This window comes from Lepidochelys olivacea (genome assembly GCF_965140295.1).
Source record: "Lepidochelys olivacea isolate rLepOli2 genome assembly, chromosome: 7".
NCBI classification, from domain to species: domain Eukaryota; kingdom Metazoa; phylum Chordata; order Testudines; family Cheloniidae; genus Lepidochelys; species Lepidochelys olivacea.
Genome location: NC_140417.1, coordinates 85,064,270 through 85,076,926, shown reverse-complemented (window position 1 = coordinate 85,076,926; position 12,657 = coordinate 85,064,270). Strand labels below are relative to the sequence as shown.

Below are 12,657 nucleotides of genomic sequence, written 5' to 3'. Positions count from 1 at the left end.
GGGTGTCTGTCAATTTTGGTTTTGGGGACTGAGGTGAACTGAGGTGTGTGTTTGGCAGGGAATGGGGACAATTGATTGGAACCACCTGATAATTCTGTTACACTGTATAGTGGAGGTTTTTTTCACTGTCCAGTGGGAAGTGACCCTTGGGAGGGGCCATGATTTTTATTTATATATAAAAAATCATTTCTCCGCTTTACTTGGTGACTTTTAATGGCCAAAAAATAGAGGCTAAAACCCCACAGAATATTACATTGCACTTTGTTCCTGGCCTAAAGAATCCCTGCTCTGGGCCCTTACCCAGCTTTGCAAGTAAACCAAAGTCCTGACCCACAAGCATCCATGCTATTCCACCTTTGAACACCTGTACAGCTCTCCCATTGTGTCTCCACCTAGACCTCCAGCTGCTCTCATGCCTGCTACTTCAGTTCTAGATCTGCACACAATTTTACCAATTCACCTCAGTCCTTATATGCAACATCCTCCTTCCTGTTCCAGTCCTGAGCCTCTTGTGAGTGGGCACTGCCCGTTGTGCCAGATTGTGTAGCATGAACAAACTTCTAGTGACCAATATGTTGAGCCCAGTCAAGTTGTTTGTTTCCTTTGTCCAAAACAGCACATGCTGTATATAAGCACTGCGATTCCCATGTGCTGCTGGGTTGGTGGAGTTGAAAATGGGGATCAAACTGTAAAGCAGTTGTTTTAAACGTGGTTTTGTTGCATTTGTTTACTGAAGATACATGATTTTGCTCAGCTGAGTGAGAACATTTACTACATCTATAATGACATTGAACACTTCAAAGATGAACCGCACTCCGTGACCATCCAGCGCGAAGAGGACATCCATGTGATGGAGGAGGTGTACAAGCGGCCTGTCTTCCTGCTGCCATTTTACAGGTAACCCACAGGCACATAAAACATTCCTGGCCTTTAAATCACCCACATAGTTTGGCAGCGTCCTCTTTTTCTTTTCTGCTCTTTCTTTTCTCTTCCTCTGCATGTTTATTTAAAAAAAGTTTTATTTATGCCATGCCAAGGGAATCAATCAAATATTCAGTCTTATCAATACTTTTCCTAAAGTCCCAAAACTGTAACATAGACCTGGTGTTCTCATAAATGTACTTCTGGGTCATGCTCCCAATCTCCCAGAGGTCACAGGTTCTGTGGTTTCAACATGTAATAACTTGAGCTCTGGTTAAAGAGAAGGAAGGAAGAGTCCTTCTGTCCAGCTGGAGAGCAATACTGATGGGAAGTTTTGTCCAGTCCACCCTATTGGAAGAATGGAAATTGTGTTATGCAGCGTGAAGGGTGGGAAGGAGACTCAAACAACCCCCAGCATAGATGTGCATTTCTCCTACCCCCATAAAACCATGCTGTTCTCCGCCCAAAGGATGAATGGCAGAAGCACTCTACTTTTATAACCATGAAAGATGCCCCAAAACATGTGGATAATCCTCTTCTAAATTGAGAAACACAGTGACCATTACTGAATACATAACTATTTTTAGAGTCGTTCTTTTTACATCATTCTTCTTTTAAGTGAGGCCCTCACACACATCAGAAGGCAGCATTTCCAGTTGTCTGTGCTCTAGAACTTTATTAGAGTGTAAAATCTGCTTATTTTCAATGAATGGCATTTTGCTCACATCCTGATGAATGTCTTTTTACTGTGTTTGGCAGGTACCATCGGCTGCCATTGCCTGTGGATGGGGCACCTCTAGAAGCACAGTTTGATGCTTTCACCAATTTCCTCAGGGTAAGGACTGCAGACTGTGGAACTGCAGAAGGTGTCTCACATTAGCAGCTTGGAGGCAGTCAGAGTTAAAATATCAGATTTCTGTTAGCATGACCAGAAAGACTAGCAGCAATTACTTCACTAACTGTCACCTGTTTGTTGTTTATTTCCCTCCAGAGAAGCTACTTGGGTCAGATGCAGCATCTGATTTCTAATGAGGTTTCTGTGGTTTTTTTTAAGGCAGGTTCCCTCCTGAGATAAATCTTAAGGGGGTGGCAAATGACTTTGTCAAGGGCACATGAGTCAGTGGCTGAGCCTGGGTTAGGGCCAAGGACTCCCTGAGGTCAAATGTCTTAAGCAGAAGACCAATGGCCTGCTTAATGTGTACGTGTTGAATGGTTTTAATGTTAGTTACCACAGCTCCAGATCCACATTCCTTTCTGTTGGCAAGCTTGTGTGTCTGTTTTTAAACTTCTTTTGAAGCTTCTAGCTTTGTAGTAGCTGGCCAGAAATACAGTGTGGAACCCCTGTGCTTCGGGAAGGAGCACCTGTCATGATGAGCAACGGTATGGTATAGTTGGATCGAATCCAGTCCCAAAATGGCTTCCAAAGTTACTGATGGGATTGATCCAAGCTCTGACACACAAGCGCAGCGTGTGAGAGATGCCAAGAGCACAGCACTCTGGCTCTTTATTGCAAAGTTCTCAGGAGTGATTGTTTGTCTCCAGGGCCCTTAAAATATTTAAAATAACTTGAGGTCTGAAAATCATGTTTGGGATACTCTACATTGCTGATGCACATCTGGCTTGGGTTCATAGTGGTCAAAAGTTTTTGCCATCTTGTGACTGTTCATTGGCCTCTGAATTGAGTTGGAGGCCTTAGTTCTGTTCCTGGTTAACAATGGCTTTCATTATATTTGGCACTATGGTGGGAGAGTGATCCTTAGAGGTGGTCTCTTCAGGTGAAGGTGAGGTACGTTGGTGGGACATTGCAGGGGAAGCTAGCACTGCTACTGCTTGATTTGTACCTGTTCCATGGATAAACAGAGGGATTGAGTCTTCAGGGCTGCTGTTCTGGCGCTTCTCACCAGATAACTCTCTCACACAAATAACCACTCATCTTTTGCCTGGCCCAACCCCTGTGTGTGGCTGTACAAAACACTAGCCCCTAGGAAAATGTGTCTATTTTGTGTTAATTTCAAAAAAGATTTTTTTTTTTTCAGTAGGATTTAAGGGGAGTGGAATGAACCTTTTTTCTAGGAACCAATGAAAATGTCACTAATGCTTTCTTGGCACCAAAATCTGCCTTAGAGTGAGATTTTTTTGTTTAGACTCAAGTTGTCTCAACCCTAAATGATAAACAGCTGCTTTGAGTTCATTTTGCTTCAGATGTAGTCACATGTTCTTGCTTTGACGCAGTGATTTAGAAAAACTGGGCAACCTGTGTTTATCTTAGTTCCTTCCTGTTTGAGGTGCACACTGAGGGCTTGTGTTCTTCCAGAACATTTTCCATCCTGCTTCATGTTCTTTCACGCATTCTCCTTTTTGCTCTGCCTTTTTTGGAGCATATGTGCTGGATGTAGCAGGATGCTTGCTCAACTGATTGGAAACATCACCATTTTTGTACGCAGAGAGCTCTGAGTGCTTCTTGTTTCCAAAAGACCAATGAAATACAAAATCTATTTTCTCTTTTCCTCCACCATCTCCCACTCTGCCTTTTTTCTCCCTAGACCATTTACTTTAGCCATTAATTTCTCTGCTGTTTGTAATTCGGATAGAATGTCTCCAGATGTCTTGATCCAGGTATGGTAGCTGCTTTTGGTCTAGGGCTCATTTAACCACTTACTCCTGCTTAATTCTCGTCAGTCCTGTAAATTAAGAGCTGCTGTGCTCAGTATGACATTCTGAAGAGTGCAATCAAGACCAGTGAGGGGCTGTCTCACCCATGCCTGGCAAACTTGGGGGTGTGTCAGTGCTTTCTGTCTCCCACCTTGGCCACTCACAAACAGCCTTTCAGCATGCAGGTAACACACTTGGTGTCTGTGTATAGCTGCAGATTGCCAGCCACACTTCAGTCACACTCTGGGTTCCACCAGCCTGGGTTACCACTTGCAGCGTATAGCATATTGTTGCATTTTGAAAGCTAGGGGTATAATTAATCTGTTGTAATTCCACTGACTACAGGGGTAAAATTGGCTTAGTAGATTTAATTATTTTTCTGTACTGCTGCAAAAATATCGTATGGCTTACATTGTTCCAGAAATCCCCAGCAAACATACAATTAGTTATTGTTTGTTCCCTGCACTTTAGTGTAACAAAAACTACAATGAAAAGAGAAATTGAAGGCTTAAGCCATAAAACAAGCAGGTCAAATGTATAATTGAAGTGACAGAGCAACACAATAGGTACCCAAAAGCTGGGCTGCTAAGGAGAACCTGGTGTCTGGTGGAGAGATGCAATAGATCTGCTCTACTCCTAAAGCCAAACAGAAAGTAGCAGGTCAGTGGTGATAGAGGAGGTTTACCCGGTCTAAGATGATCACACCATTATCTGTCCCTGGTATTACAGACCTAAGGGACAGCTCTCTGCTTATGCAGCACTGCGTGAACTTGAAACAGCCAAAGGAGTGTGAATGTGACCCAACTCATTTAATTTCTGTGTGCCTGTTTCCTCATGTGAAAATGACGCCGATGATATTGATCTCCCTTTGTATATTAATGTTTGTCTTATAAGTACTGAGCTGTGTACTATTGTCTCCTTCCTGCTTGCATGTATTCACTGTGAAGCATTTTATGATGCTCTGTGTGAGAGATGATACATTTGTCTCTATCTCAATTATAGGAGAGTCCAAACCTGCTCCTGCTCCAGGACCCCAGCAGACTGCCTCCTGCTTTACTCTTCAGCTGCCAAACTGGTGTTGGCAGGACCAACCTTGCCATGGTGTTAGGCACTTTGGTGCTTTATCATCGCAAGGGGGCAGCACAGAAACAAGAGTAAGCATGCCTTCATCTCCCTCCCCTTTTAGATAGCTGGTGGAATGAAATGGGGAGGAGAGTGCCAAGGGCTTCCTTTAGTACCAGAGCTTCTTAAATAACTAACTTGTATTTAAGAAAACCCTCCCATGTTAATTGCTAAGGGTGCATGTATTGAGGGTGCTTTTCACAGGAAGAATTGAATTGCTGTAGAAATTCTTATAAATTCTTTTGTAAAAGAAAATTTACACTCAATGCTGCGGCTGCACCGGTGTAGCATTTTAGTGAAAACACTCTGTGCCAACAGGAGAGAGTTAACCTGTCAGCATAGTTAATCCACCTCTGCAAGATGCAGTAGCTACCTCAGCGGGAGAACCCTCCCACTGATCTAGTGCTGTCTACATCGGCGCTTAGGTTGGTATAACTGGGTTGCTCAGGGGGGTGTGGATTTTTTCAAACCCCTGAGCGATGTCGTTATACCGAAGTAATTCTGTAGTGTAGACCTAGCCTTAGTGTGATCTCTCCGACAAGAGACACGCTGACTACAGGCTCAGTTCAGCCACCGCGCCACAGCTATTCCATTCCTGGTCTTTCTGCCCACATGACCTTCTCCAGAAGCCAGGCACAGTCTGTCCAAATCACTCTATCCGCAGAGAGTGCACAAGGAGGGTAGGTGCTTGGTCTCTGTATTAGAGACCGGAATGTGAGTAAAGGTATTGATGATTTAATTATATTCCCATTAAATGACATTTGGGGCCTGGGGCCCCCTTCATTAACATATTTGGGAGAGTGGGGCCTGCTCCCAGCAATAGCACTCTTGTGGGGGTATGGAGGGCTATTCCCCACAAGAGCACCTTCCATCCAGTGCCTGATTTACTGGTGTGCTCTAACAGCTTATACACCACAGTGAATAGAGGCTCCCAGCCCGTTTATAATACACTCCCCTCTCTGGACCACTCCTGCAAGAGCTGCTTTAGGACTGAACATCTCCATACCCTTATCTGTAGCTTCCCCCAGGAGCAGTTCCTCCTGTCTTTCTGAGGAAGGCTTGCAGGTGGCAGCAGCTCAGACCTTGAAGCTATGCTGTCTGTGTAGACTCTGTCTGTGTAGACTCAGGATGATGATTACCTGCCAACAATACGCATCCTGGAGGAAAACAAAAATGAAAAATATGGACAGTGTGCTCATGGGAAAGGGATTCTAAATATACATAGTATAAAAATAGTACAATCAAATGGATGGATGGTATCCCTTTAATCCAAAGTCATTTCCCTATTTTCAACATAGAGCAAACTATTAGAACCTTTCAAAATGGAAGACACTTGTAAGCTCAGCTACTGTACACAATCTTGCCTACTGGGTGCTAGGTTGATTGGATGAATTATGTGAAACAGGATAGTTTCCTTTAAGATTTTAAACTGGCATAAATGTAAAAGGAAAGCAAAAGGAGGGAGAGAAGCGATGGAGATTATTATAACTTCGAACTTACTCTGTTTCTTTCCTTCCTTATTTACAGCCTTCCACATCCTGCTAATACTTTGTCCAGGGACCGATTTTGGGTTATTCAGAACTTTATTGACATGGTACCAAAAGGCCAACAAATCGTTGAGGAGGTAAGCGTCTGTCTGTGGCTGGGCTTACATTTGTAGGTATATCTCATGCTGGTGGCCTTCAGGCAGGTGTATAGCCCTTGTGTGGAAGGGATGTGTCTCTGAAAGTGTGTGTGTGGGGGGGGGGGGGGGGCGGGGAAGGGAGAGACTCAAACAGGACCAGCTGGGAGAGGGTGAAATCTCATCTTTTGCCTTCAATTACTGAATTCCCTTTTGATCTCTCCAAGGTGGACAGTGCCATTTCCTGCTGCTCTGAAATGCATGACATGAAGGAAGCCATCTATGAGTATAAGAAGAAATTGGAAGGGATTGGAGAAGATTACCAGATTCAGGTACTGTAGGGAGCCAAACTACAGAACCATGGTGCCTATTGAAGAGAATAATTCATATTTTGTTAACAAAAAACAAAAAATCTAGTACTAAGAGAATAGGCACCTTTTTGGAGTGAAATGCAAATAGTCTAATGCAGGTGATGTACTTATTTTAAAAAAATCTGGGGTGAATTTTGCGCTGATGGAAGTCACCAGATTGACAACTCTCCTTGCTTTGTTTAGCATTTTAAACAGTAGCTTGATTATTTGCAGAAGAAGAATTTCATGGCCTCTAATTTAGGATGGGTATCAGCCCATCCATCAGATATTGACCTCTCTGGGCAATATCTGTATCAGACTCATGTTTGTGCTGACAGGTATGTCTCTAGGAGCACTAGACTGGGACTCAGGAAACCTGGATTCTGTTCCATGCTCTACCACTGCTTTGCTGAGTGATCTTAGGCAAGTCACATAGCTTCCCTGTGCCTCATTTCCCCATCTGTAACATGTGTATAACAAAACTGACCTTGCATAAAGCACTTGGAGATCTGTGGATGAAAAGTGTTGTATGTGAGCTAAGTATTGTTGTCGATCCCTAGTAATTCAGACTGACTGTTTTATAGGGATTCTTGGCAGTGTCATAGTGAGAGCTCTGTCCTTCAGTATGACATGGGGGCAGGAGTGACACTGGTGATGGAGCAGCTCTTACGTCAGATTCCTGTCTTATTCCAGTTTACAGACTAAATACTAAAGTTCCTTCAAAAAATGTGGGTGAGAATACAGTGCTTGTGTTAACTTCTCCCATGTAGTTCTGCCAGTGCTCGTCTTTTTCCAATCCTGGACTTCCCTTGAGCAGAGGCTGCCTCTTGTGCCAAATGGTGTGGGTCTCTTTGTGATGTGGGCATTTGAGACAACCATACTCATTTTACCTGTGGCCGTGGACTCTTTAACCTACATCCCCAGATAGTGAACTTGTCATTTATTAGAAGCAAGTTACAGGGTGAGTGAAGAATTGAAGAAAGGATGGAAAGATGGGAATACTATGTCATTTTTCCTTTTGAAGTCTCCTGTGCTTGAAGAGATAAACAGGATGTACTATGGAGTTCGGGTGTAAACGAGAGACACTATAAACACAGATGATATATGCTATTAGATTGTGTTAAAAGCCAGAAGACCATTTTTTGGCCAAAGGTTTATGCGGAATACAGAAGGAATGTTCCTTTCTTCCAAGAGAGCACTTTGGGAAGGAAAATTCTCATTCCTGCTGATGAGGTGGTGATGTAGCTGTCTGAGATGAGGTGGTGTTGTGTCAAAATACACAGGTGTGATTTTATCCCCCTCAAAAAATGAGGTGTGTCTGAGGGAGGAGGCTTTCATGACGTTGTAATGTAAATGACATGCTCTTTACTTTATTTCACTGACTTTATTTATAACACTGACTTGCTTATGCCCTGAGGAAATATTTGTGATTTTTTTATTGTTGCTGGGGTATCCTTAGCTGCTGGGTGATTGCAGGAGTGGTTCCTTTTACAACTGTGTGTTTGAAAGTTATCAGGAGTGCCTAGAGCCAGGGATAGGAGCTCCTGTTGTTGGTTGTATAGAGCACAATGAATCCATAACATCATAATAGTAAAAGAGCATTCAGGATTAAGCTGCCACTCTGCTTGAACTCCTGCTGCTGCACCTCTGAAGACCAAGGATGGGATAAAGCTTTCTCTTTCTGCTTCCCTTCCAATCTTGGATGAAGTCAGAACTATAATATTATTTCATTAATTTTTTGTTGTACTGAATTTATGGGTGTGCTTTATAATTTACGGTATTAGGAATAAGTCATTTCTGCTACCTTTTGATTGGGACTGATCTCTTACCCTCTCATCCCACTCCAGTGCAATGTGGATGAACCCTATATAATGCAATTAAAAAGAAAAAGCATCCTGTTCTTCCTTTTGCTGAAATATTCCCGATCGATTGACAAGAAATGGGAAATTATAGTACTTGCTGGAGGCAAATACCACGTGAGAGCACAATCAGAGCCATATAGCACATTAGTGTAAAACCAGTGCTCCTCCATTGACTTCAGAGGTGTTATTGCTGATTTATACCAACATATGAGGAGACTCACTATCGCATATGCCACCACTTAAGACCTCCTCTCTTCAGCAAACTACATGTTCTATCCTTCTTGGGGAGGCTTTATAGAAGACTATCTTTTTATTTTATAAGGCTGTCCCCTGGGGACCTTGGCTGCTACCTCTATTTGTAGGCGCACCTTCCTAAGTGGGGTGGATAGGATAGGCTGTTTGTTTTCATTCTGCCCATGAGGGAGCATGAGCTAGGACCTGACCAATCAAGTAACCTCTTAAATGGCCAGGCCAAATGATCCGTAAAATGGAATCTGACTGTATCTAATTTGGGTTTAATTATCACTGATGCTGCTGTCTGCCAGTCATCCCATCCTTGATCCAATGGACAAGAAAACTTGCATTAAACAGTTGGTGCTGCTAAGCCGGCATGTGGTTGGCAGGGATCTGGTTAATAGGGAAGTTAATTGTCTTGTGATGCATGACTGATTTTCTATCAGTTTGATTGGGATTCACATCCATTTTAATTTCATACCTCAAATACCATGTACTAGTTAACGGCAATGGCTCAAAGCAGATTTACACTTTATTGCTCATTTAAAGCAAGGGATATCAGAGTAGCTCAAATGTTCCAATCAGTGCTGCTTGTGGCAATGTTAAAGTGTGCACATGGTGCCATGGATTAAATTGGTATCAACCCATTGAAATCAATGGAGCTATACTGAGTTACAGCAACTGAGCATCTGGCCTATAGCAAAGAAAAGATAGGAAGAATAGTAAGAGGCCAATATGGCACCATCAGGAGTTCTTTAATTACATGAAAATTAAAGGAATTCCATAAAAAGTGGAAACGTGGACAAATTTCTAAGCACAAAAGAACAGTGCAATCTGGTAGGGATAAAATCAGAAAGACTAAAGGCTGGTCTATGCTACCGCGGTAAATCAATCTAACTTACGCAACTTCAGTTCCATGAATAATGTAACTGAAGTCGACATAGTTAGATCCACTTACCGCAGTGGCTACATTGTGCTGTGTTGACGGGAGAGCATCTCCCTTCGACTTCACTTGCGCTTCTTGTGGAGGTGGAGTACACAAATTGATGGGAGAGTGCTCTCCCATCGATTTAGCATGTTTTCACCAGACCAGCTAAACTGACAATTGCTGTATCAATTACAGCAGTGCCGATCTACTAGTAAGTGTTGACATGCCCTAAAGTGCAGAATGAGTACATTAGGAGGAAGGGAAAGATGAAGGAAATTGTAGGTCCGTTACTTAGCAGGGAAGCAGAACTAATGATGGAGGACACCAAGAAGGCTGCAGTATTTAATGCCTATATTGTTTCTGTCTTTATTAAAAAGATTATTACCAGATGCTTAATACAATTAATATTAATACCAAGGGAGAAGGATCATAAGCCAGAATAAGGAAAGAACAGCGTTCAAGAATGTTGAATAAATTAGATGTATTCAAGTTGACAAGGCCTGACAAAAATTCTTCCTAGGGTACTTAAGGAAGTAGCTGAAGCAATCTTGGAACCATTAGCGATTATCTTTGAGAACTCATGGAGGATGGTGTGGTCCCAAAAGGCTGGGGAAGAGCATACATAGTACCTATTTTTAAAAAGGAAACAAAGAGGCCCTGGGGAATTATAGACCAGTCAGCCTAACTTTGATACCTCAAAAGATACCAGAACAAATGATTAAACAATCAGTTTGTAAGCACCTAGAGGATAATAGGGCGATAAGCAACAGGCCGCATGATTTGTTCAGAAAAAATCATGGACACCAATGTAATTTCCTTCTCTGACAGAGTTACTGTCTTATTGGATGTGGGGAGCAGTAGACGTGATATATCTTGATTTTTAGTGAGGCATTCTTATAAGCAAACTGGGGAAATGTGGTCTAGATGAAAGTATTATGAGGTGGGTCCACAACTGGTTGAAAGACCATACTAAAAAAGTAGTTGTCAGTGGTTTACTGCTAAACTGGGAGGATGTGTCTCGTGAAGTTCTGCAGGGGTCTGTTCTGGGTCTGGTACTTTTCAGTATTTTCATTAATGACTTGGATAATGGTAGGGTATTCTTATATAGTTTGTGGATGACACCAAGCTGGGAGGGTCTTCAAGCACTTTGGAGGACAGTATTTAAATTCAAAATGACCTTGATAAATTGAAGAATTGGTCTGAAATCAGCAAGATGAAATTCAGTAAAGCCAAGTGCAAAGTTCTGCACTTAGGAAGGAAAAATAAAATGCACAACTACAAAATAGGGAATAACTGGCTAGGTTGTCGTACTGCTGAAAAGGACCCAGGAGTATAGTGGCTCGTGAATATAAGTCAACAATGTGACGCAGTTACAAAAAAGGCTAACATCATTCTAGGGAGTATTAACAAGTGTCATATAGAAAACATGGCAGGTAATTGTCACACTGCTTGGCAGTAATGAGGCCTCAGCTGAACTATTGTGTCCCATTTTGGGCAGTACACTGGAAAAAAATGGACAAAGAGCAACAAAAATGATAAATGGTCCAGAGAACCTGATCTGTGAGGAAAAGTTAGAAAAACTGGACATGTTTGTTTAGTCTTGAGAAAAGAAGACTGAGAGGGGAACATAAGTCTTGAAATGTGTTAAGGGCTGTTATAAAGAGGAGGGTGATCAACTGTTCTTCCTGTCCACTGGAGGTAGGACAAGAAGTAATGGCCTTAATCTTCAGCAAGGAAGATTGAGGGTAGATTTTAGAAAACTTTCTAACTATAGTTAAGCTCTGGAATAGACTTCCAAGGGAGGCAGTGGAATCCCCATCATTGGAGATTTTTAAGGAACAGGTTAGGCAAACACCTGTTGGGGTTGGTGTAAGGATCCTGTCTCAGCATGGGGAGATGGACTAGCTGACCTCTTGAGGTCTCTTCCAGTCCCATATTTCTATGATTCAGCAATAAAAGTGTTTGATGGCACTTTTGTGAGTCTTTTCAGAAATTCATGAAATACCGGTTTCCTCCTCCCCACTCCCCTGCCCTTGTTTTTAGGAGAGTTTGGAATATTTCACTGCCCAAAGAGGAGTTGTACAGCACATGAGTAACACACTATCTCAGTGGGCATTCTCTGGTAATTCTTGGCATGTGTTCTTGGCTAACCAGTGGAGATGCTTCACAGTGCTGAATATGAGAGAACAGCAAGGTGAGGATCATCTTTCATTCATGTTTAAGCTTCAGGGCAGAGAGTTAGAAATCTCCCTCTGAGTCCAGAGGGTTGCTTGACTTTTTCATCCACTTTATATCCCCAGCCTTAAGGCTTCGTGTCCTTGCAACCATTCTTCCAGCAAGGGGTGACAGGATAGGACCCCCCTTTGAAGTCTGTCAGTATCACTCCTTCATGACCTTCCACAGTCAGTGTTGAGCCATGTGGTATGTCTCCATACCAAAGGGCTGAATGTGCTGCCTCTGAAGTTCTCCCAGCCTCTTTTAGCCAGGCAGCAAGAGACATGCATTGGGAGTTGGTGCCTCAAGTGTTCAGCTTTGCTGATGAGGTCTCTCAGCCAGGCTGATCCAAAGGTGATCTTTTATACCAGACAAGGGGCCTCCAATTAGGGCTAAGTGTTCAGAAAAATGCACCAGAACTGTCTGCACAAAATATGTCCCACTGGATCTTCACAGATAGGTTCTTTTGCATATAGATGCCTATTTGCATGTACAGTTGCAGGAGTGTTCTTCTAAGTTTCAGGCACAATGTAGATATCACTTTATGAAAGTTTGGCCGTAGCTATATATCAAGTGCTTTCTTCTTCTGCTGTTTTAAAGAGAAAAAGCTGACACATCCTGCTGACAGGTGGGCTTTGGAACTCAGAAACTGAAAGCTGGAATCTGAAATGCTCCCATTTACCATTCTTTGGGTTGGTGGCATTTGAAGGAGAACTCCTCTTCCTAGTTTGGTCTTTGACATGGGCAAGAGGA

The 12,657-nt window shown here is 42.7% G+C and overlaps 1 protein-coding gene across 3 annotated transcripts in view; it reads left to right on the top strand.

Moving 5' to 3' along the window:
• Positions 1-12,657, top strand: part of PALD1 (phosphatase domain containing paladin 1) — a 193,205-nt gene that overhangs the window by 78,947 nt on the left and 101,601 nt on the right. For all 3 annotated transcript variants that reach the window (XM_084635426.1, XM_084635428.1, XM_084635427.1), the window contains 5 exons: positions 737-897; positions 1,681-1,756; positions 4,576-4,727; positions 6,223-6,319; positions 6,544-6,648. In XM_084635426.1, coding sequence (XP_084491552.1) covers positions 737-897; positions 1,681-1,756; positions 4,576-4,727; positions 6,223-6,319; positions 6,544-6,648 — 591 coding nt within the window. The remainder of the gene's footprint in view (positions 1-736; positions 898-1,680; positions 1,757-4,575; positions 4,728-6,222; positions 6,320-6,543; positions 6,649-12,657) is intronic.